At 40.9% G+C, this 27,249-nt stretch overlaps 1 protein-coding gene across 3 annotated transcripts in view; it reads right to left on the bottom strand.

Moving 5' to 3' along the window:
* Window positions 1–2,426: 2,426 nt before the first annotated feature.
* Window positions 2,427–27,249, bottom strand: part of ARK2N (arkadia (RNF111) N-terminal like PKA signaling regulator 2N) — a 63,083-nt gene continuing 38,260 nt past the window's right edge. For all 3 annotated transcript variants that reach the window (XM_066615789.1, XM_066615791.1, XM_066615790.1), the window contains 3 exons: window positions 10,562–10,744; window positions 9,180–9,306; window positions 2,427–7,043 (listed from right to left, as the gene is read on the bottom strand). In XM_066615789.1, the coding sequence (XP_066471886.1) occupies window positions 6,860–7,043; window positions 9,180–9,306; window positions 10,562–10,744 (494 nt within the window). In that variant the 3' untranslated portion in view covers window positions 2,427–6,859. The remainder of the gene's footprint in view (window positions 7,044–9,179; window positions 9,307–10,561; window positions 10,745–27,249) is intronic.

Here is a 27,249-nt window from a genome sequence, read left to right as displayed (position 1 = left end):
GGAACACTGTACAGACCAAGAGGAGTGAGATGTGCTGCTGATGTGCTGGGAGAGCCCAGTCAGCTTGCAGAGCACCTGTCAGTTGCTGAGCTGCAAAGTGATGCCTTAATAGAAGCGGTGCTGCTGAAAGGACGTGCCCCCTGTGATAACTGGGCTCTCCCATATCTTGAAAATATAATCAAATTCACTTCTTTTATCATTTGCGGTTGAGTTCCTACTTGAGAATAAAGTGCTTATTCCTGGACATAATCAGCTTCATGACATCACTTCCTGCTTAATGATAACATAAGAACAGCCCCACTGGATCAGGCCATAGGCCCATCTAGTCCAGCTTCCTGTATCTCACAGCGGCCCACCAAATGCCCCAGGAATCACAACAGATAGTGACACCATGTCACTTCTGGTCCACAGCAGAAACCACGCATGCAATTTGGCCCGCTGTATGAAATGAGTTTGATACCCCTGGGCTAGGACGTACCTCTTGGTTCACATGGTAAAAGCCACCATCCTTGGCTTGGTTACACATTTTGAGGGACTCCAGGCAATACGGCTCCATTATCACTGCAGTGGCTGAGGCAAATCATCAAAACATTTATTCTCAGCTCTACTGCTCAACACACACAAAGACCACCTGAGAAGGGAAAATCCCAATTCAGCACTATCCATCCAGGCTGCAGGTGGAGATTCTCATTCAAAGAGGGTGAGCAATCCACAGCCATGTGCAAGGATGGGGTATTAAAAGCATGACAGAACAGGACATCTTGATTGTCCTCTGAAAAGCACATACAGGGAAACATTGCTTGAACAGAAGAGCAGCTCCTCTTGGAAAGAAGTGTTCTGTGATCCTGGGGATATGCTTTTGGACTTGGCTTTGCAAGAGCTGGATTCAAATTCACACCACTGCCAGGGATCTTGGGCAGGTCACTATCATTGCAAAGCCCTTTACAATTGACAAATTCTGTACGTGTAAATGAAGAGAGGCACCATGGCACTGTGGAAGTTGTGACGCAAGTCCCAGTTTCAGATCTCAACTCTGCTGTAAACTCATTAGGTGGCCACAGACCAGCCATTCTCACTTGGCTTCAGACTTAAGTCAGGGTGAGCCCCATTAACTTCAGCTGGGCTACCTGGCAGACAGCCATCCTTGAACCATCGCCTTTTAATACCTGCAGTGTGTTTGCACACATTTGCCACAAGGTGCTAACTTCCAGTGGTAGAGCCCTTGTTAGCCAGAAAAGGGCTGTATCAGCCTTGGACAAGGTCTGTGACAAAGCAGAGGATTCTGAAAGGCTGTGATTTCAGGAGACCCAGCACAGGTCAGAAATTATTGCCCTTGGTGGTAGAGACCACTGCAGGCTCTAGCCCTCTATCTTCATCCTGACCACTTTGCTTGTACTGAAGTTGGGGAACAGGCTGGTTGTGCTGGGTCAGGTTCATGTTTGTAGGCCCTCTTTCAAGACTTCGACAAAAGGTCTAAAATGAAGTCTTCAAACCATGCACGCAAATGTGAGACAAAAAAAGCCCCACACATTACAAAATAAGATACTGTTTAAATAATCCACTCTATTTTTATTTTGTCTTAAAATAGTTTAAACTTTATGCTACAGACTTGTTTCAAAAAAACCAAAAGTCTCATCTTGCACCAAAAAATATATATATTTTTATAACACTCTGTTTTATTATTATTTTTTTCTCCAAAGACCATTAAATACTAGATGGAAACAAGAAATGAGTGTTAAAAAGAACGTGTGTGTGTGTGTGTGTGTGTGTGTGTGTGTTTTAATTCAAGAGTTACACAATTGAAAACAAAACATTCTAAGCAATTAACATCATTATTATTATTATTTTTGTCTTCCCTGTGGAAGATTCCAAGTTCAAGCTCCAGCAAGAGCGGAGTTGCTAAAAGCAGACCTGTAAAGAACGACGAGAAGCCCGACAGCCGAGTATTACAGCCTGCCAGCTGCTTGGTAAGATCAGGTTTTGTGGCAGCAAAACACCGGCTTCAGAAGAGAATCAGCAGGCTGCAACCCATGACTGGCAAGCTACACATGACCCCAGAGCAGGGGGCAATATGTTCCGCAGGCCTGAACTAAACTAACAAGTGCATTGGTTCTTAGCCATACGATGGCTACAATTTCATTTATCAATTGAAAAGAGGGCAACATCAGTCTCAGGGACCTTTTGCTCTCTTAAGACAAAAAAAAAAAAAAAAAAAAAAAGCAAAATAAAAAATAAGCTATCCAGTGATTGTGGTTTTTATCCTCTCTCTTTTTCTCTCTCTCTTTTAAAGAACATTATCTTTGAAAAGTCTTCAAGAGAGCAAAAGAAAATGTGTAGTGTTTTTAAATTAAAAAAAAAAGAGAAAACTGGTTACTCCAAGCTATAAACTCATGATTCCTTTAAAACAAACACAGTGCACAATCGGAGGAAGTTTGGTTAGAATGCAGTCCAATTTTTATATGTACATGGAAGTCACAGCATATACAAACCAAAAAATAGCTTTTTTCTCTCTCTTTTAAAAAGGAAAGATTACCAAGTATGTTCCTCTGATGTTTCTAGTACTGGCCACCATAACAGACACACATACAGGGATCAGCAGACCAGTTATGCCATGGCTTTCCTAAAAATCCCACATTCACCATTTGAAAGGAAACCCCATGAAATAGTACAAAGCAGCAGCTCTAGGCCAAACGCCTTCTGGTTAACCTTGAGTTGCCCTCCAAACTCCCCTACATCAAAACCACTTAGCCACACGGCAATCCCATGTCACCCATGTGTGTGCATGTGTACACCAGACATGTGTGGTCAGGACAGGTTTCTAGGGGTCTTTCCCATTTGATTGAGGCTCATCTTCTGGACCATGTGACCACCCTCATGGTTGCAATATTCACACAGAATGCAGTTGCATAACAGAGCAGCATAGGAAAGTGGTTCCTAGGCAGCCACAGGTGAGTATGAAAGGGGCCTTCGGTTCGGTGTTTATTACCTGATATGATGTGTGAATAACTGGATTTGCAGACAGACAGAGGGGGGGATCATCTTTGGGTTGGTTCCTCTTTATCTTTAGGAGTGCTCTAACAGCCCAGGGGGATATTGCTTGGGGCTCAGATCCCCTGCACCTGGGATGCAACAGCAGTCCATCCAGTCGTCTTTTTACCCTGTCCACTACAGGATTTGATTCTACACACTGAACATTTCAGCAAACAGAAGGAGAGCCTAATCCTGAACTGCAACAGCCCCACAATCATGTGCTGCAACTCGCCCTCAACTGCTCACACTACAAGGTGGTGAATCACACATTTAAATGTTCCTGCCCCCCCAAATAGAAACTTCATAGAAACTCTCCTGGAGATTAGTTCTAGCCTAGCCTTCTCCAACTGTGCTAGTTTTCTATATAAAAGGATTGGAAGAGCATTCAAACATCCAATTCCTTTACCTGCATTATGAAACAAAGCCTCACCACCTCAGAGGCACTGAAGCAATAGATGCCATCTTCAGGTCAGGGGTCAGCAATCCCAAGAGCTCCTGTCTGAACTATAAGACCTGCCAAGATTGCTAAATGTTATTTACTGCAAGGACTAGAATCTCACCAGCCTCCACCCGCAAAGGATATTAGTAAAGTCCCAATCCTATCCAACTTCCTAGCACCAATGCAACCACAATGCAGCCCCAAGATAAGGGAACAAATGTTCCATTACCTTAAGGAAGCCTCCATAACTTCCTCCCAACTGCAGGATGCAGGACATGCTCCACTGGGCATAGCTATACCAGTGCTGGAAAGCTGGATAGGATTGGTAAATCTGCCTTATGGTCATGGGGGGGCAGGGGGGAGCACTCTGCAGAAAACCATTCTTCAGTTGCTTTTAATGGCATGGCTGGATTCTTTCTTCATTGTAAAGCAAACAAAACTGCTCCTAATGGGCATCAAAAGAATCTTTAAACAACAATGGTGTCTGCTGCATCAGAGGCAGAAAAAGCTCTTGCTCACAGAAGCCACCTTGAAATGGTGAACAAACACCAAGTGACCCTTCAAGTGAGACTGGGAGGGAGGAAGGTCTTGCTTTTCAAACCAACTGTATAATCTGGTGTACAAACTTATTCAATTAAACATAATGCCACAAGCAGACACTGCACAATCAGCAAACTTTTTAACTGAAACGTGGTTTGGGCCAACGACCATTTGATGCATGTGTAATCTCACTCCCTGGACTGGAGTACTCCAGGGCAAATGCTTCCTGAATTCCCCCCAAAGAGCAAGTCTGTTTGTTTCAGTTTTGCACAAAACTCAAGGAGGCCAAGGGATACACTGTGCTGCATTAGTGGCACCTATCTTGGGGAATGCATAGGTCAACTAGCGCTTCTGTATGCAGTGGGCAGCAGGGTGATGAACTGAGGGCCAACTGCCCACACATAACAAAAGGCCTCTTTCTGAAGCCCTACTGCATAACTGCAACCACTCCTTGCAGAGTCGGTATGTGAACTGTCAACACATGCAAGGAGGCTGACGGGGAAGAACTACATCGTCTGACAGCATGGTGGACTTGACAGTCAAAACTCACTTGCCCAATGAGTCCAGTCCCCACTGTGGGGCAGCAGCCATTCCTCTTGTCAACCACTGCATGAAAAGAGATGGTGGGCAGGAAGGATGACCAGGACCTCATCTTGCAGGGGGCATCTGCAAAATCAGGTCCAGAGAGGGGTTCAAAAGTCAAGATCCCCAAATCTAGGAGATGGCAAAATGCAGCAGAGCTTTGTCCACAAATCTAAAGGAGATCCAAACACTTAGAATAAAATTTTATTTCTAGAATAAAATTTATTCTAGAATAAAATTGAATCGAGTTAAGGGCCATTTCTCATGTCCCATTTTAAAGGCAAAAGGCATATTCATAAGTCACACCCAATTTCTGAAGATACATAAAAATAAAGTCTGAACCCCTCCCCCCTTTGTTCCTCAGCTTACTTATCTACATCAGGGGTTCCCATAGATGGCAAAACCAAGGTTGCTGCTCTAGAGTTCACCTCTCTTGGAGGCTATATCTAATGAATAAAGGCAAAGCAGCATTAGGTCCTTGGTATTTCTGCAGGAGCGACACAGGAGGGAATGCCCTACTTTTGTTCAGCCCTGCTTTGCATACCCAGTACCACTCCCCATGTCTTCCTTTTAAGGGTGCCAATATTCAGTGATGCAGGAGGCTCTCTCAGATTCCTTTCCTCTTCTGCTTTAAACAGAGACCATCCATCCATTCTTACAAGGGACTAGGCTAGTCCAACTCCAGCAACAATCATCTGGAGAAGGAAGACTCCTCTTGACAAAGAAGTTTGTTCTCCTACTGCCTCATCCTCCCCCCCCCCATTCTTCTCTCCAGCAACTAAAGCACGTCAAGTTGGTCAAAAACGTAGAAGTTCATTTCTGTGAAGGCAGCCTGAGCTTAGAGAGATGCCTTCACTTTCACATATCTTCAAACACAGAGATATGGGCTAGGTTGCACCCTGACCTTCAGAGCTTACCAGGAAAAGCTAACCTGAGATCAGAATTAAGTACTGAAGCTTTTGCAACTGTTCACTTCCTTGTGCTTTTTTGAACAAAAAGGCTGTAACAAGCTGGGCCAAGTGGCCAGTAATAGTACAGTAGTCTAGAGAAAAACAAAAACCTTATGAGCAGATGCGGCACTAAACAAGGTGCAAGCTACAAATGATGTCAAGAATAATCTTTCCAATTTTAAATAAAGCTGCTTAGTGCACATTATAGGCCTTTTTGATCAAGGCCTGCTGGTTTCATAACCAAGTCAACTTGAGCAAGGAATGCCCCCGAACATATTCCCCTAGTTGTACTACAATCACCGTGGGAACACCCTAAGCCTTGAAGAAATCAGGTCAGTGGTGTGGGTTTTTTTCTTTCAATGCTTATGCTGCAAAGAAGCAGGAAAGGAAAACCCCATGGAAACTAGCAACATCTGTTTTACAGTGCAATCCTAACTCTTCATTGAGCCAATGCAGCTGACCCTGCGCCGGCTCAGAGTGTTGTAAACATGCCTTAAGGCATGTTTGCAGCTACTTGCAAGCCAGCAGAGATGGGCCAACAGCCTGTGCCGGCCTGCTGGCACCACATCCTGTCCTGGTGCTGACCGGCACAGGTAAGGTCGTGCTGGGTAGCAGGAGGGCATGCTGGAGGTGGAAAGGGGGTGTTTGTAGACAGGGAAGAGCAGAACAGTCCCAGGAGGGGGGCAGAATCACCGGCAGCGGCACATGCCACATCCAAACCCTCTTCCCAGGCAGAGCAACCCTCTATGGTGCTTTCCAGATTTGTGCCAGCCATGTAGCTGGCACAGATCTGAGAAGCTCCATAGGGTGCCTGCGGCTTTACTTGGGGTAACAGGATATAGATGCCCTAACCCCGTGGAGATCTCCAGCCGCCTCCTGAGCTGCACTGGATGCAGCACAGGCCATGCAGCCTGGTTGCACTAGCACAGCTTAGGATTGGGCTGCCCATGATGCATGAAAGAAACTGTATGGTTCTCGACAAAGGGTGCAGGAGGAAGAGATGTCACTGCTTCCATTAAATTCTCTAAATTAATCATACAGAGTGGAAAACTTGGAAGTTGTTGTGGAAGTTCTTAGTGCCACTGAGTTTTCCAGATCAGGGAATCTCCCCTTGACTACGGAAGGGTCAGTATTTTGACGAAAGTTCTAAACTGACAGCAATTTTAATGAGGGAGCCAGGGAGAGGAAGAAATGATCCAGCAGCAGCCTGAATTCCAGAACGCCAGGAGCAGAGACTTGGGACACCAAGGCAGCAGCCAGGGACTTCTGTGCCACAGAAACGAGAGAGTTAAGTGACTAAAAACACAGTGAAATTGCATTACAGTAGGTATTTGCGCCTGCTGTCCTCGTCCAAAGTGAGATCTACCACTTCAGGGGGAGAAGACCAGTTCTGCGAGGGAGCCACCCCAGTCCATGATTCTGATTGCCGGGTGCACTGCAGGCCTGAGCCATGTTTCCGGGAAGACACACTCTGAATCACTCCTCCCCGAGGATGGATGCATCTGCAGCAAAGTAAAGGAGAGAAAGACAATCAATAGGGCTATCTGACTTCTTCCAAAAGAGCATAGAGGGGACTGGTTTAACGCCACACACCTGTCCACTGTCAACTACAGACTTCAACAAGGAGCCGTCTGTACTGTATACATCTGGTGGACTGGGGGTGGGGGTTGGTATTGTTTAAAAATGGGGCAAAGAGCTACACTCCTTTGTGGTAAGCAGATTCACAAGCCAAAGAGCTACTGTAGCAGGCCAGTTTCCTCCCAGATTTGTCACTGTGTCATGTATGCATTCCTTGGCCCAGCATATATGGCTTGCCAGTAGCTGCAGCTGCATGCTCGTGGTAGTGTCCCCAGCAACCCATGTGGGCAACAGATCTGAGTAGACAGGAAAATGTAAGATCCCAGGAAATTTCTGGGCCTCTCCTTTGGCTCCTTGGTCCCCCTTCTGACCCCCTTTACCCCCCTCTCCTAGGCCCTGTTGCAGTGTGAGCTATTCCTCCCAGATAAGTGTCATCTGCAAATCCGACAGGAATTCCTTTTACTCCTTCATCTCACTGATGAAGGTGATGAAGGGAAGAGAGCCTAAAACAGAGCCCTGGGGTGCTCCACTTGAAACTTTCCTCCAGTTTGATGAGGAGATATTCACGAGCACTCTCTGTGTATGATTTTCCAACTAACTGTGAAACCATCTAACAATTATCTGTATTACCAACGTATTTGTTTCCCTCTTCTTTGAAAAAAAGGGGTTGGAATAGAAATACGACTATATCCCAACTGCTATAAGCCAGAGAACACTAAAAGGCAGCACGCAGGAGTTTTCTCTGGGGTCACCCTTGGAGGTCCAAGGAGGATGGAGGCCTTGAATTCTGGAGGTTTCACCTTACAACAGAAGCAAACAGTGTTGGCCTTTCCTTTAGTCACCTCATTGGCTTTCTCTGCCCCCTTTGACATCTCCTTGTGACTAGAATTCCCTTTTCCCTGTTTGTCACATTTCTTCCTTTTTTTGCTTTGCTCTCTCTGCAGATCCCTCTGCTGTTTTTATTTAGAAGGAAACTTCCAGCTGTTTGTGACAATGACTGTCCACCATGCATTTTCTAATTCCCCTTTCTGCCCTCCTCATCCTCACCACTGTTTACTAAGTACCAACACTACATAAATACTATGCAAAGCTTGGATCAAAAGGACCTCATCTGTCACTAGAAAACCTCTTTTGCTCACAGGAGGGCTGAGATTGGGTATTGGGGGCGAGAAAAGTGACTCCAAATCTAGAGAGGTTCTTGCGCAAAACTGCAGAAGCGTTTTCTCAAGACTTTCTGAGGCTCACTAGCACATATAGATCTCTCATACTATAACTCAACCTGATACACACTGTAACACTACACTGAGAGAAACATCCCATGAGCCTTTTCTTCAGAATTCATGGAACAGCACAAAGACTTTCTCCTTCTGCTCACCATTCCTCGGTATTATTGTTCATGTATCTGACAACAGGCACATGTTCAACAGGCAGGCACATCCAAGGTGAAATTGGGGAAAAAAACAAACACAAAAATTGATACAGGTCCAGCCTATTTATACATGGATTTTTTATACATGGATTTGACTCGACACAAATGGCCCCTGCAAATGAGAAGGAATGTGCTGACTCCTGGAGAAGGGGAAAAATGCATCCCTTTAAAATCAGTTTAAAAAACTGAACAGTCCTTTAACAATAGCCTCCTTAATGAGAGAGAGAGGGCAGCTGGATGACAATCCATCAATCCTTCTCTCTCCAGGCGACCCTTCCCTTCCCCCTAAGTACACTTTGCATTGGTGAAGGGAGGGGTTGAGTAGAGTGCCTTTGTAAACTAGAGGATTGATGGATTGTCTTCTTAATGTCTCTTATCTTACATCACAAAGGTCAACAAGGCTGTTTTTAAATCACCAGAGCAAAGAAACTTTGTTTTTTAAATTGATTTGCTATAGTGCATTTTTTGCCATCCAGTGCTTGGAACAGAAACCACAGGAATAATGAGTCTCAACCTGTACTACCTACCTTCAGACAACAAAAGAACATAATGTGACCAAGTAACATTTCAGCTGTGTAAATATACTCTACTGTTAAACACCAAAAACGAAGAAGGAAAAAGTAATGCTCACCTTGCATGTTCTTGAACTCCCACAATCTCCACTTCGCTATCTGATGAGGCAATATTAATTTTTTCATTGACCTGTGGTTTGGTAGTGGGGGTTTTGTCACTTGCTAGGAAACCAGCATCCAAGTGATCTGCAGAAGAGAAAGCAAAAGGTGAGATCTAGCATCAAGTTCATCTTAGAAGTTCTCCATGGGAAGGTATTTCTCATCATCCACATTTTAAGGATGTCCATTGCACTGCAGTTGTAGAAATGAGCAATACAGTACTATTTACAATGTGCGCACTTTAAGATTTGCAACAGTACATAAGCAAGGAAGAGGAAGGGTGTGCAGTAATGTATTCCAATTTTACTAGATACGCTTTTTCAACAGAGCACACCCTGCTGCAGAGTTAACCTGGGACAAAAGTACAGGCAAATCAAGTTCTGCAGAGATGGGCTTCATTTACTGCAATAAAGATACTCATGTTGCAACAAGAAGTCCACATTCTGTATACTGTATCATTCAAAATGATGTAATGTGGGTCATAGTCCAGCAAATTAATGACCTGGGGACAGGAGCTCCAAAGTCAGGACAGGAATCCACTTCAACTGGTGAAGCAGAACCTAAAGAAAAGTGTGGCTAGAGCAGCAGTGCCATCCCTATTGATTTCACAAGATATATACCTTACCTTTCTACTTTCTAGATGTACGGTGGCTTACATATAAAATAGACTGAGGAATTAAAAGCATCAAATCTAAAACAACCAATAACAAAGATATTGCTTTTAACTCAAGCTAAAACCAGCTTCTTCTTACTTGCCAAATTTCTACCCCACTTTATCGCCTCAAAGGACATTCAAAGATGCGTATAACTTGGCAGTTATAAGAAGATTTGCCATTATAAATACAATTCCACTGACCTTTTCAAACAAATGAGCACAGCTGAAAATGAGTACCATCACCTTGGCACCAAAACAGAACAAATCTTGCTCTTGCTCATGTGTAACTGAATGCTGTGTGAACCTATCCATTCATTAAGATCTTAGTGGGGAGGCTCTGCTCCTTGTGCAGTCATTGGCTGCAGTCTTACCAGTAAGAAAGAACCCTAAGGCCTTCTTTGTGGTGGCTCCCTGGTTTTGAAATTCCTCTGTGCAAGGGGTTGGTGATACCCTTGTTCTTTCAGTTTTCAAAAAAGTCCTAAAAACTTTCCTGCCCTGCCATGCTTTTGGTGCAGGTTGAGTAAAACTCCAACTGCTGACTCCTATTTTACTGCTTAATTCTGATTATGGTTTTATTGTACTGTTTCTATGTCACTTTATAATTTTGTGAGCCACCTTGAAATATACAGGCAGAATGTCAGGACAGTGAACAGAGAGAAGTGCTTCTGACCACTTGTTGATACTGACCTGCCTCTGCATTTAGTTCTTCTAGCAGTCCTCTTGTTCTCCAAGTAGGCCCAGTGTCCTGGTTAGCAACAGAACTGTTGTGCTCTTGCACTGCTGCAGCTGCCAACAGATTGTCAACATTCACCACTTCTGGATCAGAATTTGTGTCTGAGATATCATAATGAGCCACCACAGGAGGTCCATCTGGGAAGGGTAGAGAAACAATAGACATGAGACACAGGTGCCCTCAGGACACAAACCCTACTACTGCTGCATTAGCGAGATAACTAGCATTAGTACAGGAGGATCAGCAATGCAACTGTACATGTTTCATTAATTCAACATGACACATAAATGCTGTCAGTTATGATAAAATGTGGATCAATGATTTACATAACATTTCATTTTTTTAACGTCAAATTTTATAATCAGAATACACTGTGAACCAGGCAGATTACAATTTTAAACTTTCAAAGTATCTGGAGGTGGAGAACATGACTCCTTGGAATAGGTTGTGTATATATACGAAGACACAAAGCTGCCTTAGACTGAGTTGGACCAGAGCTCCAACTAGCTTGGAGCTGCCTATATTGACTACAAGGAGTTCTCCACACTCCGAGACATGTGTCCTGCTAGCTGGGATCTTTCAACAAAAGATGCCATGGACTGAAGTGCGACCTTCTGAACACAAAGCATGCACTGAGCTCAGCAAAAACTTGGGAGAAATCAGCACGATCTGTTCATCCCCTTGTTCAGCAGTTCTCTGCAATCTGATAGCATATTTTTTCCTCATGTTTTTGCGCAAGTCTCTGGGCACCTCTCAGCAAGTTGTAGAGATACAGAAGATGAGACACCAGAAGTCTTTATTTGTGAAACATCTTAGCAAAAAAGGCAGCATTAAAAAATTAAAAATTGTTCGTTTTATTTATTTCTTACAGCACACTTGTGTGTCCCAGTACATAGTTTGGGTACTGCTTAAGTTTAAGCCTTTCACAGGCATTTGGCTGACCCAGTAATTGGTGCCAGGCATGGGAGGCTAAAGAGCCTGAAGGGTACAAATTTTCTACATGTTTTGTTACAGCAAGCATGTCATGACCACAGTTTGCTTTGCTCAAGTGCAGATCAGCTCACTTCCCTGAAATAAATTTGGATCTCCAGGTGACCACCTCCCCCTCAAAATGAAACCATTATTCCTTCTTGGGCCACAAAGACTATGTTGCATGTATGTTCCCGGGATTATCATGTTTAGATTTTATATTGGTTGGCTGGCTGGTTGTTCTTTCTAAAGACAGCCTAGTAAATTTGGTAATAGAAAACCTGGGGCAAAAATTTTACATAATTCATCTGGCAACTCACAACATTAGCAGTCCAATAAGGACAAAACATTTTCAACTCACTCACCTAATATACTGACAAAAGAATTTGGATCCAAATTCTTTTCAAAATTACAACAGGATTTTTTTTTTCTTTGTTGCCAAGCAAGGGAAGAAAAAAAAGTTATGAGAACAGAGCTCCAGATGGATTGAAAGCAAAACACAACATGCCTATTCTCAATATAGCCATTGCAGCACAATCTATTCCAGTGTTTTTCAAGGTTTATCCTCTGCTGTACCAATTAACATGGTCCACCTATTCAAAGTACCACCAGGAACAACTGCTGAGGACATCATCACCAGTTACTTCTGGATTGGGAGGCCAGGTGCAACACAACAAACACCAGTAAAAGGCTCAGGGTGGATGGGAGGGCTTTTTTGAGCATGGAAAAGCATGCTTTGGAGCTCTGCCTACTGAGCTGAGCCGCCTACCGCTGTTTGTGTTGCATTCCTGGTCTTGTTACCAGGTAGGAAGAGTCCAGGGGTCCTACAAGTATCACCAGACACCACCTCAAGTACCACTGGTTGAGAAACACTGATCTATTCCACTGAAAATGCAGAGCACAACAGAAATTAACTGGGAGGAAAAACAGATTGATTCAATTCAGTTGTCACAACCAAATTCTGATTTGCCTAACAGGACCGTGCCCCCATGCTTGCTTGCTCCCTTCTGTATTTTCTCATTTGTGAGAACCATAGGCAAATGACAGTCACCTGAAACCAGAATCGGAAACCAAGATTTGAAATGAGATTCTGGTTTGGAGCAGCAACCATAATTTGCTTGAATGTCCCAGGAAAGTATGATTAACACAGACCAGGAAGTGCAGGAGCAGGTGGGAGGAGGAAGGAGCATACAAGCATGGAGAACATTCCTGACTACTAAACCATAATTTGGCTCCACATCAAGTTCATAAATTGACTGTACGCAGCCACCTGTCTCTATGATCTAGAAGAACATAGGGGTTAAAATGTGGCCAAGCACCAATGTCTTCCTCTATTCTATTCCATGATTCAGAAATCCCTCTGGGAAAAAATTCCCTGAACTGTGCAGGCTCATGATAGCCCCAAGGGTTTAAAATTTTTGAACATCCTTTACACATTTAACTTTTGTCTTTGAACAGCAGACCTCTCCCCATGTCAGATCACAAACTGCTAGTGAAACTGAGGGACAACGCAAACATTTCTTTGCCACAAAGCAGTGTGGGATGGGGATGGGTTGCTATACGCACAAGTACAGAGCAAGCTTGGATACACAAGAAGTCTTAAGTGGATCTTTAGTCCATAAGAGGCATAAGAGCTCTATAGAATCCAGAAGACTCATTTAAATCTAATATCCTGTTTTCAACAGTAGCAAATCAGATTCTTCCATGTAGCCCTGGAGCACAAGCAAGGCATGAAACAGACGCCCTCTCCTGCTCTTGTTTCTCAGCAACTGGTATTCAGTAACATATTGGAACATGGAGGTTCTATATCATCATGATTAGCAGCCATGGATAAGACTTTTCCTCCTCTATACACAATCCTCTTTTACAGCCATCTAAGCTAGCGACCATCACCATGTGATAGTGCATCCATAAATGATCTTACAGTGATTCTCAAACTTTTAGTACCGGGACCCACTTTTTAGAGTGAGAATGTCAGGACCCACTGGAAGCAATGTCATGACCAGAAGTGACATCACCAAGCAGGAAAATGTTTAACAATCCTAGGCTGCAACTCTACCCACATTTACCCAGGAGTAAGTCCCTGGGTAAGTCCTATATACTATCATTGCTAAAAGCATATACATAGTAGCCTGTTAAAAGTACAGATGCAGTCATATACCACAGTAACATCAAGTCTATTAAAAATAATATATTGAGATGAATGGGCTCACGACCCACAGTTTGAGAAAGACTTTCTTATGAGACTTTTAACAAGTGCCTATTAGCTACCAAATCAAAACAGCATCAAAACCTGACCCATACTTCAAGACTTACTGCAGGAATTTTAGAAATATAAGGAGGTTTCTCTCCTTATAAAACCTATTGTAACTTAGCATCGCAATTCTAAAGCAGTTATTCATTCTGCTGAAAACAAAGTGAAAGTACAGTATCTAGTTTCAGTTTCACAACCCGTTATAAAAAGATATATAGCAGATTTCAGGTGAAACCCTATGCCAATCACAACAGCTCTCAAAAGACAGACTCAAACTTAAAAAGAAAAATGAATGATTAAATACTAGCATGTACGAAAGTGACAATGACCCAGCATTAAACACTGATGATGATGTGAAAGTGAGGAGAAATCCTAGAAAGTCCCAGATTGGCATTTGCTGTTGAATAAGAGACCACAAACTTTACACAATTATGCTTCTGAGTGAGAATTTGGTGTCAGGAGGATAGAATGAGTGTCAGGGTCTAATTAACATGAAGAATTAACTAGAGGGTTTGTTCTTTGTTTCTCCCCACAGGAACATCATCAGAGTTCAGTGCAACATGGTCTCAATTGACATTACATGGTCAATTAAAAAAAAGTTTGAGTGCAGAAGATACGAGGGTCAAAGTACAATATTGACTATTTATTATCTAACCAATTAAGGAGCTGTTCATAATTCCTTTTAGTGGTTTGCAAACAGGCCTGCTTTAATTATCGCATTACTGTCAAAAGCAGAATACAAACTATTGCCAAATCAGCCAGGTTTAAATGAGCCAAATTCCGTTCATATGACAACAGGAGTCAAGTCAAAATTGTACCACTCCTACATGTATAATCATGCAAAAAATGTATAATAAATGTATATACATGCAGAGTGATATTCTTTATCACCTACCCAGAGAATAACTTGGGTGAAAGTCTTCATCAGTAGGAAATACAAGCATAAACTTGTTATCTGTAGCTCCAACTCTTGTATCTTCCACACTTCCAAACAGCACACCTTATAACTTAGCTTAAATTTAGCATACATTAGTGATAGTTTACATACTGAACAATCATTAACAGATGTCATTTAAAAAAGCAGCTCAAACTGTCCTCATTCAAGAGATTCTTCAAAAAAGGAAAACCAGGTATAAGCCATGTGCTCTCAATTTGTCAGTGGAAGCCAGGGGTTGTTCTATCATTTTGCTCCTACTGTGGCATGATATGTTGGAAAACAAAGATTCCTTTGAGTCCTTTGGAATAAGCTAAACCCAGAGGTGGCCCCTAGCATGAGGTCGGCTAAAGTATCTGGGGTGATGATTCCAAAAATGGCATCGGTTTTGCCCTATCTAGTTTTGGAGATACCGCATAGCCTCATTAGCGAATGATTTTTTTTTAATTTATTGAATAAAGATACGGGTAAAGGAACCAAATATACATGGGTTGAAGATAATACAAAGGGGGAAAACATTAGCAATTCGCAGAACTGTAGTTATTACCATTTTAAATCACCATCAAAAAATTAATTACTACTTTCCTCCATTCTATAATGTCAATACCAATTTAACAAAAATTCAATCTAATCTTGTCTATAATTGTCATAAACATTAATATGTTTACTTTCGTTGATTTTTATTTTACTTAATTGACTCAATCATTTATCTATCCATCTGTAAAACGGATTCCATAATTGCTGTATTGTTTCTATCTTATCATCCTTCAATCTTTCAGTTAAGACATCCATTTCAACAATCTCATATAATTTCTTAATCCACATATCTGTAAAGGGAATTTCTGAGCTCTTCCACATCTGAGCATAGATTAATCTTGCTGCAATAATTGTATACAGCAAAGTATGTCTTGTATCATTATTACAGCTTTCGGAAAAAATATTCAATAGGAATATCTCTGGTTCAAAAGGTGTAACACATTTAAAAATATTTTGAATATTCATATGTACTTTTCTCCAGAATTCTTTTGCCTTAGAACAGAGCCACCACATATGGTAAAAAGATCCTTTCGCCTCCTTACATTTCCAGCATTTATTACATATACCAGGATACATTTTTGCAAGTCTATCTGGAGGTAGGTACCATCTATAAAAGATTTTATAGATATTCTTTCATCTTTGTTGCTTTGATTATCTTCATATTTCTTTTCCAAATCTGTTCCCAATTGTTCATTGTTATATTATGTCCAATATTCTTTGCCCACAGGATCATCACCTCTTTTACCAACTCATCTTCCATTTTCATGTTTAACAAATATTGGTACATCTTCTTAATATAGTGTTCCTCATTTTATAGAAATATTTTATCATATTCTGTCTCCACTGGGTAGATTCCTTCTTTTTTATCTTCTATCCATCTTGTTTTTACTTGTAATTCTGTCAGCCAATCCAATTTAATCCCTTTCTCCAATAACTCTTTTGAATAAAGATCTGCTTTACCGTCTAATAAGTCATCATATCTCTTATTTTGTGATTCCCGTATCCACATTGGCTTTCTATTAATTTCTAGCGGTTTGACCCATCTCGGGATTTTCCCATAAACTTTATATCTTATTTGTTCCCAAGCAAATAACAGTGCCCTTCTTACCAAATGTTGTTTAAAGTAACTGTGGTATTTAGCTTTGTCATAAATCATAAAGGTATGGGGACCAATCTGCAAATCATGTAATTCTAGTTTCAACTCTCTAGATTTTTCCAATTCTGCCCAGTCTTTTATCCAGTTCATTGCTGCTGCATAATAATAAATTTCCCAATTAGGTATTCCAAGGCCAGCTCACTCTTTAGCATCTTGCAATAGTTTCATCTTCACTCTTGCTTTTTTTCCTTGCCAAATAAAGTTGGCCATAACTTTATTAAATTCTTGGAAAAATAATTTCTTTAATATCACAGGAATTGTCTGGAATAAAAATAGTATTTTCAGTAACACGTTTGAATTTATCGTTGTTGGGGAGAATAGTAACAATAAAAACAATCTATTCCATCTTTTTAAGTCATTCTTAATCTCCATCATTAACTTTAAATAGTTATTTTCCATCAATGCACTGGGTTTATCTATTAAGATAATACCCAGATATTTAACTTTATTTGTAATATTAATACCAAATTCTTATATTTGCTGTTTGTCTTGTTTTCTAATGTTTTTCACTAGTAGTTTCATTTTATCATAATTTATCTTCAGTCCTGACATTTTTCCGTATTCTGTCAAATTATCTATTAAATATTTTAAGGACTGCTTCGGATCCTCAAGAATGAAAGTAAGGTCATCAGCATACACCTGGATCTTAAATTCTTCTTTTTGGACCTTCACTCCAACAATTCTTTCATCTCTCCTTACTATATTATTCAATACTTCTAAAGTTAAAATGAATAATAATGGAGATAAAGGACATCCTCGTCTTGCTCCCTATTGGATTTCTATCTTTCTTGTTATATCACCACTTATCTTTATTCTCGCTGTCTTGTATTGTGTATATCTTCCCTATTATCTTTATAAACTTTGGTTCAAAATTCATCTGATACATTTGTTGTATCATAAAATTCCAATTTACTCTGTCAAATGCTTTACGTGCATCTACAAAGATTAATCCTAATTTCTTCTCTGGATGTGCCTCAAAATATTCTATTATATTAATAACTCTCACATTATTTTTTAGGTGTCGTTTTGGTAAGAAGCCCGTTTGATCTTGATGTATTATTTGTAGCAGGACTCTATTTAATCTTCCAGCTAATATTGATGCAAAGATCTTATAATCCGTATTTAAAAGAGAAATCGGTCTATAATTTCTAATTTCTTTCTTTTCTGTGTCTTGTTTCTGTATTAGCGTAATTAATGCTTCTTTCCATGAGTCCGGTATATTTCCAGTTTCCCAGATATCATTAACTAAATTCTTAAATGGTAATTGTATAGTCCTTTTTATTCAGGAAAGCCTTTGAGGCACCATAAGGGCTGTTGTTATAAATTTGTCTTTTACTGCTTGCTGTGTATTTTATCTTGTTTTAATTGTTTTAACTGTTTTGTATTTTTAATCTTTATCTGCTGTTTTGTATTTTTAACCTGATTGTTAGCCGCCTTGGGTGCCCTTCGGGGAGAAAAGCGAAATATAAATCGAATAAATAAAATATAGTCTCTTCAAATATAGTATTCAGCCAGAATTGCGTCTGATCCTGGAGATTTCTGATTTTTTGGTCTTTTAATTGCTTCTGTTAATTCTTGCATGGAAATTTTTTGATCCAGAATTTGTTTCTGTTCTGATGTCAGTTTTAACATATTATTTTAAAATAGGTAATCTTTTTGCAAGTTAGGGTCTATATTCTTCTTCTTATATAATTATTGATAGAACTTTTCTATTATAAGTTTAACTTCTGAAGATTTGTTTCTCAATTCCATTTTCATCTATCAAACTGCTTGTAAAGTTCCTCTGTCGTTCTTTTTTCAGTCTATGTGCTGGCCATCTTCCAGGTTTATTTGCATTTTCGAAATAATTCTGTTTAATTAGTTTTAATTTTTTCTCAGTTTCTTCTGTTTGTATAATTCTAATCTCGTGTTGAAGTCTCTATATTTTAGCATTTAATTCTTTTCTAGATTTTATCTCTTGGAATTCCTGCTCCTTCTCCTTCAATTTTAAGGTTAGTTTTTTGATATGTTGATTATCCCTCTTCTTTTTCCTTGCTGAAAATTTCATCCTAATTCCTCTAAAATATGCTTTGCTTGTATCCCAGATTTGTGATCTTATTTCTGGGTGATTATTTATTTTAAAAAACCAATTCATTTATTTAGCTAATTTTACAAAGTTCATTTCTTTCATATCAGTAATGTTCAATCTCCAGAACCCTTTCCTTCGGGATTTATTAAGTTTTAAACTAATTGGATTATGATCAGCAAAGGTGTTTGGTAATATTTTTGCTTCGAATATATCTGTCATTGCTGTAATCCAACACATATCTATTCTGGATCATACTTTGTGACGTGTTGAAAAATGAGTATATTGCTTTTTCCCTGGATTCTGGACTTTCCATGTGTCAAACAAATTAAATTCAATTCTTCTGCCAATTGTAAAAAAGATTTAGGTAAGTTTCCCCCTTTCTTTTTCCTCTTACTTGATGTATCTAAATTCATGTCAAACGTTGAATTAAAATCACCCAGCAAAATAAGATCATATTCATTTGAGGAGCCAATTTTCTACATAATTTTTCATAAAAATTTTCACGTGAAATTTTTCTCATGGGCATCATGGGGAAGCCTATACTATGACTTCCTCACAAGAAAGCTACTTGAACCATTCACTAAAGAGGCTATGCCATATCTCTGAAACTAGATGTGATCAGGCAAAAATGATACCATTTTTGGAATCAGCACCCCCAAATTCATAAAACCACCATTAATTTTGAAAAAAAGTTTTTTTCTGACCCTCAATTTCATAGGTCTGTGTTATTTAAACCTCCTGAACGTCAATAAAGGTAAACATCTTTGATGTAAGCACTCACTCTTCCCAGGTGATGGGAAAAGCAGATGAAACAGGCAATAGGAGGTCAATATAATTTTCACTGGCCCTCAAATCTACCAACCAGCATGGGTAGTATACCTACGTGGCTCACCATAACATCTGAGTCAGGAAGAAGGGATTGGAAAGGAAGTTGCACCTGCTGCCTGGGAAACCAAGTGGGGTCATTACTGCCAGCAGAGAGAATTCCTCATCTGCTACTAGTGTTCTTATTTTGACAGAAATCTATTTTGGGAAATGGTGGGGGTTGTGGCCTGCTGCTCTGTGCCCAAATCTCTGCAGGTCAGCCAAGTGTCATCTACTCCAGAATTAAAGGTGGCCACTGCTACAGACACAGAGGGAATTCAGAGTCACAAATTATGAACTATCCTCCGGCAGGTGTAAAATGTGCACCACTAAGCAGAACAGGGGAGATGATGGCGCAAGTTAGCAAGACATTTCATTGTCCAGTGTTGTTACTACAGAACTGTGTGTGCCTATATCTGCTCTCAGAAGTAATCTTACACAGCAAGGCTATGCCGGTTTATTTAAAAATAAGTCTCATTCTATTCAATAGGACTTCATCCCAGGTAAGGGAGTATAGGATTGCTACCCCAGGACCCAATCCTATTCAACTTTTCAGTTCCAGTGCAGCAGCAATGCAGCCCCAAGGTAAGGGAACAAATGTGCCCATACCTTGAAGAGGCCTCTGTGACTGTCCCCCCACTGCAGGATGCAGTGCACACCTCACTGGTTACAGCAGCATCGGCCCTGGAAAATTGGATAGGATTGGGCCCTCAGTCTCTTACATCTACACCTCTTCTGCAGGCATTTATTCAAACCTCTTGGCAATAAAGAATAGAAAAGGAGACAATTCCTTCTCCCTCTCTGAAGTGGGGAAACTTCACTGGTAATGATAAAAACGGACTGGGGGGGCACAAGCCCTTTACTGCTATAAGCCCAGTGACCTCAGATGCTGGATAGGATGTAGCACAGGAACAAGGGCAATAGATGGACCAGAAAGGTAAATAGTAGGGATACATTATTGTAGCAGGGGCAGGTAAGTTGTCAACTGTGGGATAGTGAAACAAGAGCTGGGCAGGTGGGTAAGGGTAGGAATCAGATAGGATAACCAAAGAAATTAATAAAGTGTGTGTGGGAGAGAGAGAATTATGAAAAGAAATGGGAGATGCATTTATGGGAGATCATAATGCAATTGCATACTAAGCGGCAAATGAACCAGATTAGCCAAATTCTAAAATAAACCTCTCCAAAAAACAATTCCGCTTTACATTTGTATTATAATAAGAGTTTTATTAGTAACTATATTAATTCTAGGTTTCAGTAGTTACATTTCTGAATTTACAGAGCTTGGCAATGAATACACATTATAAACACAATAAAAGAATAGCATAACCATGTTCTCCCCAAAATTTGTGAAAAGAATTTTAGGAGCATTCTTCATATTTTGCCCTCATTTCAAGTGTTTTGCTTTTCCAGTTTGGTTTTTGGAGGGAATGGATACAGTCTGGTATATACAGCATGATCAACCTGTTTATGCCTGATCTTAAGACACCTATGAAACCCCAAACAACACTAGATGGAAACACATAATGTGACCTAGATAATGATTGGAGCCAAAATCATCAGCCACCCAATAAAATGGGTAGCAAATGATTTTCTTTAGAAGCAGGATGCAGTGTTCATGGTCTAGATGTTGGACACCGACTTGTAACCATCAGGCTTCACTAAGGAGCCTTCAGCATCTCTGACCATTCTGCATCCCAGTTTATACAATGGAAATAACTACTTGTTATTGGGCAGGAGGTCTGGTCTAGAGGGTAGAGACTCCGTTTGCCTGAAGATAACATCGCCAGTGTTAGGCCAGGTCTAACGGTCTAAAGGTCGCCAGTTCGAGGCCAGTGAACTGGGAGACCTTGAAGCTACTGACAAGCCTAGCCGAGTTATTCCACCTGCTCTTTGGCCGCTGTCAGCCTGTGTGGGAGGAAAATGGAGGCCAGAATGCGATACCAGATCATTAAAGATCCATCTGAAATGTTGTGATTCTTGAAAGACAGAACCTGCTTCAATTGTAAAAATCCCTATTGGGATTTAGTATTGCCTGCCTATGTAAACCGCCTTGAATTAAAGTCTGAGGAGAAATCTGATGACCAAGAAAGGCGGTATAGAAATACCTGTATTATTATTATTATTGTTTCAAAGGGGCCAGGGAGGGTAAGAAACAAATATAGTAGAGCACAGGGCTGCCCTGAATAGTTGTGCACTGCACATGGGTGCCACATCTAAGGGGGCACTGTTCAGACATCAGAATGGAGGAGGGTGCCAGTAGAACGTCACTTCTGGCAGGGAGAAGGGGCACCTTTTTGTACTGCGCACAAAGGTACCATATGAGTTTGGGGTAGCCCTGGTAAAGCATCTGCTATCTTACAAGTGCCATTACAAATTAGCTGGTTAATAAAATGACTTCTGTACTACCTTCTCAGATCAAATGAAGAAATACTCTTTCATACTTCTCTCACTTTTACTACACCAAGGCCTCAATCACAGGGATCAGAAGGAGGGAATGGCAACACTTGTTCCTTCAGAGACTTTCATGTTCTCTTGCTAGCCGGTCCAGTGCACCTAATTTTTAAATCTCTTAACCACAGTTAAGAGATCAGGAATGACCTTCTTTGCCACCCTTCTCTGCCTTTCTCCCTTTTCAGAGCTGATCACTGTTTACTGTTCTACTTACAAGACCAGGTTTACAATGACCACGGTTCCCTTTGAACAAGAGTTTGAAACTGGGCTGCAATTCTTGGTCAAAAAGCCACCACAGTTAGCCCTAATATTGGTGCAGAGGCAACACTTAACCATGATTAATGATGTAAGAGAAAGTACGGGCGATTTCAGTAGGACAGAAAGAAGAAGGAGCATGCAAGGTTGAGGGGAGCTCCCTATTTCTAAACAGCGTGGAAGACTGGGAATGCTGCATTGAACTGAATATCAGGACTAAACCAGATATGACCATCCCTACCATGGTCTGGATCATGATCCCTTGTGGCTATTTACAAAAAAAAAAAAAAAAAAACCAACCCTCGCAGGGCCACAAATGCCATGTCATGTCTAGTTCGGCTCAAAGTCAGAGAGAAGCCAGACTTCAGTGTTTCTTTCCTTCCTAGGACATGTAGATCTCCTTAACAAGGAACATCCATAAGCACATTGATCTCCTAAATTTGAACATCACTAAATGAAATTAAAGATTAAGATAAACATACACTACTATTTTGAACCTGGAAGTGCGAAGTAGATATAATTCAAAAGAATTATGAGTGAAGCAATATTGGGACTCTTGCAGGCTAACTAAGCAGTCAGCAGAACATTCACTTTGATTTCAATCCAAAGATTTTAAGAGGTGTCAATGGAGAGAGCCACTCTGACATAAACAACAGCGCCATGAGGGTAAAATACATTTAGCTTTTCAGAAACATTGGGATATAACTTCCACCTATTTCTCATACTCAAGACTATTCCCATCAGAAAATGGAGCAATAACCTTATTTATCCTTGAATTTGAAATAGACAATATTAAAACCACAGACCAAACATATCACAAGTACGTGCCAAAACATTAAAAAAAAATACCTTAGCCATGTGCTGGGGCTCACAGAGCACAACCAGAAGGTGCAAGCCATTTCCCTGCTGGCCCTTGGACAACCACTTCCAAATGTCCTGCAAACCTCAGGTTCCTCCCACCCAGGACATGGGCAGGCTTTAGGTAGTTTAACTCATCTGACAACAGGAGAGACAGGATACACCTGCCCTCTTTCCAAGGTGCTAGGAGTTTGGCATGCCCAATTCTGCTTTACACCTTTGTACTTCCTACTCTTGGCACAGTCACTCACTGCTTCAGTTCATCTCCAGCCAGACGTGTGTCCTACCAGGGTCTTTTTTTACCCCTTTCCCATCACCTGAGCTGCAGGGCTAGGTGAACAAACTGTGAAGAGTGCACTCTCCAACAGTTTTAGAGACCTTCAGTTCAGCAGCTTGCATGAGAAACTGACTTATACAGACGCTGGGTCCATCTAGCTCCTAACCGGGACATCCATTTATTGCACCCTTATTTTTGTTAATGTTCACAGAACCTAGCAAATAAAGCAGAAGAAAAACCAAATGAGAACTAAAAATCAAAACAAAAAAACCAAGATTATTGCTGTTGGAGGCACCCAAATTTACAGCACCTTTACACACAACAATTTGGTTGGTAGTTAAAATACCCTCTGGTAAAATTTGAGAGAACCACTACAGATGTAAAGCTCAATTCCTAAAAGACCAAGAGGTAACTATGGAAATGTGCACTCTATTCCCACTCCTCTGTTCTTAGCAATAAATTTTTCCCACCATGGCTAAGGGGAATAGTGGCACCAAACTTAGCTGCAGTTAACAGAACCTGAACAGGATGGGAAACCAATATCAAACTGTGATTCGTATTCATGACTTTGTGTACCTTGGCTCAACGATCTCCGACACTCTTTCTCTCGATACTGAGCTAAACAAACGCATCGGTAAAGCAGCTGCCACGTTTTCCAGACTCACAAAGAGAGTCTGGTCCAACAAGAAGCTGAGGGAACATACCAAGATCCAGGTCTACAGAGCTTGCGTCCTGAGTACACTTCTGTACTGCACCGAGTCATGGACTCTTCACTCACAACAGGAGAGGAAACTGAACGCTTTCCACATGCGCTGCCTCTGACGCATTCTCGGCATCACCTGGCAGGACAAAGTTCCTAACAACACAGTCCTGGAACGTGCTGGAATCCCTAGCATGTATGCACTGCTGAAACAGAGAAGCCTGTGTTGGCTCGGTCATGTTGTGAGAATGGATGATGGCCGAATCCCAAAGGATCTCCTCTATGGAGAACTCATGCAAGGAAAGCACCCTACAGGTAGACCACAGCTGCAATACAAGGACATCTGCAAGAGGGATCTGAAGGCCTTAGGAGTGGACCTTCAGATCCCTGGCCTCTGAGCGGCCCACATGGAGGCCCGCGTGGAGTGGGAAACCCTGGCCTCTGAGCGCCCCACATGGAGGCCCGCGTGGAGTGGGAAACTCTGGCCTCTGAGCGGCCCGCGTGGAAGCAGGCTGTGCAGCATGGCCTTTCCCAGTTTGAACAGACACTTGGCCAACAGACTGAGGCAAAGAAGGAAGGCCCATAGCCAGGGAGACAGACCAGGGACAGACTGCACTTGCTCCCAGTGTGGAAGGGATTGTCACTCCCGAATTGGCCTTTTCAGCCATACTAGACGCTGTCCCAGAACCACCATTCAGAGTGTGATACCACAGTCTTTCGAGACTGAAGGTTGCCAACATTCCAATGGTTAAAATTAGTGCCAATATTTCCTTTAACATTTAATGTCACCTGCTTTGGCAGTTGACTTTCCAACTTTTAACCACATCCATGATTCATAAGAACATAAGAACAGCCCCACTGGATCAGGCCATAGGCCCATCTAGTTCAGCTTCCTGTATCTCACAGCAGCCCATCAAATGCCCCAGGGAGCACATCAGATAACAAGAGACCTGCATCCTGGTGCCCTCCCTTGGAGGAACTATTCAAAAGGAACTAGCATTATGTCTGCATCAGGTTACAATAGTCATTAAACTAAGACATCCACTGGACACAAGCCATTTTCAACAAAACACTCTGAAGCAAAAGTAATGTGGAAACACTTTAGAGAAACCACAGAATTTTGCAAGAAACAAATATGGTTATCATTGGCATAAATAATGCATGAATAAACTCTAAAGCATCATTGTTCATGATCATTCTGAGGCCTTTAAGGGTGTCAGACAAAACTCTGTTCAATTTCAATATTTACTTTTTCAAGTTCTGCTAGAATCTGATCAAAGTACAAAAGCAGAAAAAATTCTGACAGATTTTCAGCTGGTTATAATGATTTAAGAATCTATTTAAAATGATTATACTGCAAGATGTCTACCATGTCAGCTGACACAGTTCATCTCAATTCTAAAACACCTGTATAATCCATTGTAAACACACATTTTAGAGCATTCTTCAAAATAAAAAGTAGCTCCTGCATGCTTGGAAAGATCTGCAGAATTCACACTCAGTTTTGAATATATTTCTAACAAATATTTAACAATACTAGAAAGTGGTACAAATAAACTCTTCAGAAAAATGATCACTGGTAAGATTTTAAATTTAGAAGTAACAGGGCAAATTCACAACATTTTATTTAAGACAAAAAGGACTGTTGAGATACTAACAGTAATTCCTATCATTTAAAACCAATTGAAGTAATTGTATATATGATTTCAGATCGGCAAGATAATAAATTTACATCAAAAACACAAATATAAAAAATTATACATGGAAAGATTTAACATGATAATTACTTTAGAAAGCATTCAGAGTGTGCGTATCACAGCCATATCCTGCATAGCCTTCAAACAGTTACCCTGAAGATACAGGGCTTTTTTTAAATTTTTAATATGTGTTTTTTAAAAAAAGCAATTTCACTGCCTAAAAGACAATAACATAGAGCTTTTCTTAAGCTTACAAGACCAAGGAAAGGCGGAGATGGAAAGGGATTAGACATTTGAGAATTTATTTCGTCATAAAATCAGATGCAACATTAATGAAAGTTAATTCCACTGAGTACGTACATGGTGACATTTGTGAAGGAAATTAAAGGTCCTTGCTTCAATCACAATAGAGGTACAGAATGCAGCAAAGCTCAGGGACATTAGAGTTACTTCAAGTACATCCAGTAGGAATTGTACATTTGTGTCTTAACAGGAGGCAGACATCACAAACTGCTTTCGGACATCGTTCCAGTATTGAGAGCAGTTTGCCATGGGACGCTGAAGGTTGTTAAAGCAAAAAAAAACTCTGTGAACTACTTTTTGTTAAAAAGTGGTATACAAATATCCTTAATAATAATCTTGGTCAATAACTGCAACACTATGCTGCGACCCTAAGCAAAATTATTAGGCAGTCCTACTGAATTCAGTGAGGATTAGCTCTGAGTAAATGGTGCTTAAGAACACCCTGTGAGAACCTTAAATAACTGTTCCACCTTTTAGCACAATGGAAGGAATGCTTCTGAACTAAAACCCAAATGGAGACTATTTCAATAGAATTAATGATAAACTTTCCATTACTGGAACAAAGCTAATTCAACAAACAATGTTGCTGGCAGGAGCATTCAAAAACATTTTTCAGGCGTAGAGTTTGAGTCAGGTGTAGATTCTGCAAATAATTCTAACTACTTAATTAATGCCTGAGCATTCCCAACCAGAAAGGTTAGGAATATAGTTCGAGAGCATTGCACACAGTAACTTAAATGTATTTTATTAGGGCACAGATGCAAAGAATAGCTCATGAGTTGGAGAACCATGCAGCTAGCACCACATACAGGGTTTTCTGCACAAATACACACTGCATGCCCAAATGCTACACTGACTTTTGTTACTGGCTTTGAAGCCTGCTCCATTCCAAGGACTCAGAGCGGGTAAGGTTCTACCCTATGCTTGGCTACCAACAGCTGCTTTGAATGAAAACATCGTACAAAGCTTTTTGAAGATGCACAGACCTGGATAGGCCCAAAACCGAAGGGAAACTACTGAGACTGCCTCACTGCATGCCTCTGTGGTCCTGCATGGTTCTGCATAAAAGATACATTTAAACATTCCTATTTTAAATGTCATGGTAGAAAACAGCAATAATATTTTAGATATGCTGGGCCTAGGCTACTCAGGTTTCATAGTTACCACTAGGGATTTAACCTCATTACAGCACTAGTGCAGTGTGCTTCCAATGAACCACCCACAGCAGAAGAAATGCTGCAGTGTTTTGCACCATCTGAAACTACTAACAGTTATCAAGGACTGTCTACATTCAAGCACACTAGAGTAATTCAGCC

The sequence above is a fragment of the Tiliqua scincoides genome, chromosome 2, assembly GCF_035046505.1.
Source record: "Tiliqua scincoides isolate rTilSci1 chromosome 2, rTilSci1.hap2, whole genome shotgun sequence".
Classification (NCBI taxonomy): Eukaryota; Metazoa; Chordata; class Lepidosauria; order Squamata; family Scincidae; genus Tiliqua; species Tiliqua scincoides.
The sequence above is the reverse complement of the archived record's forward strand: the minus strand, read 5'-3'. Positions and strand labels throughout refer to the sequence as shown.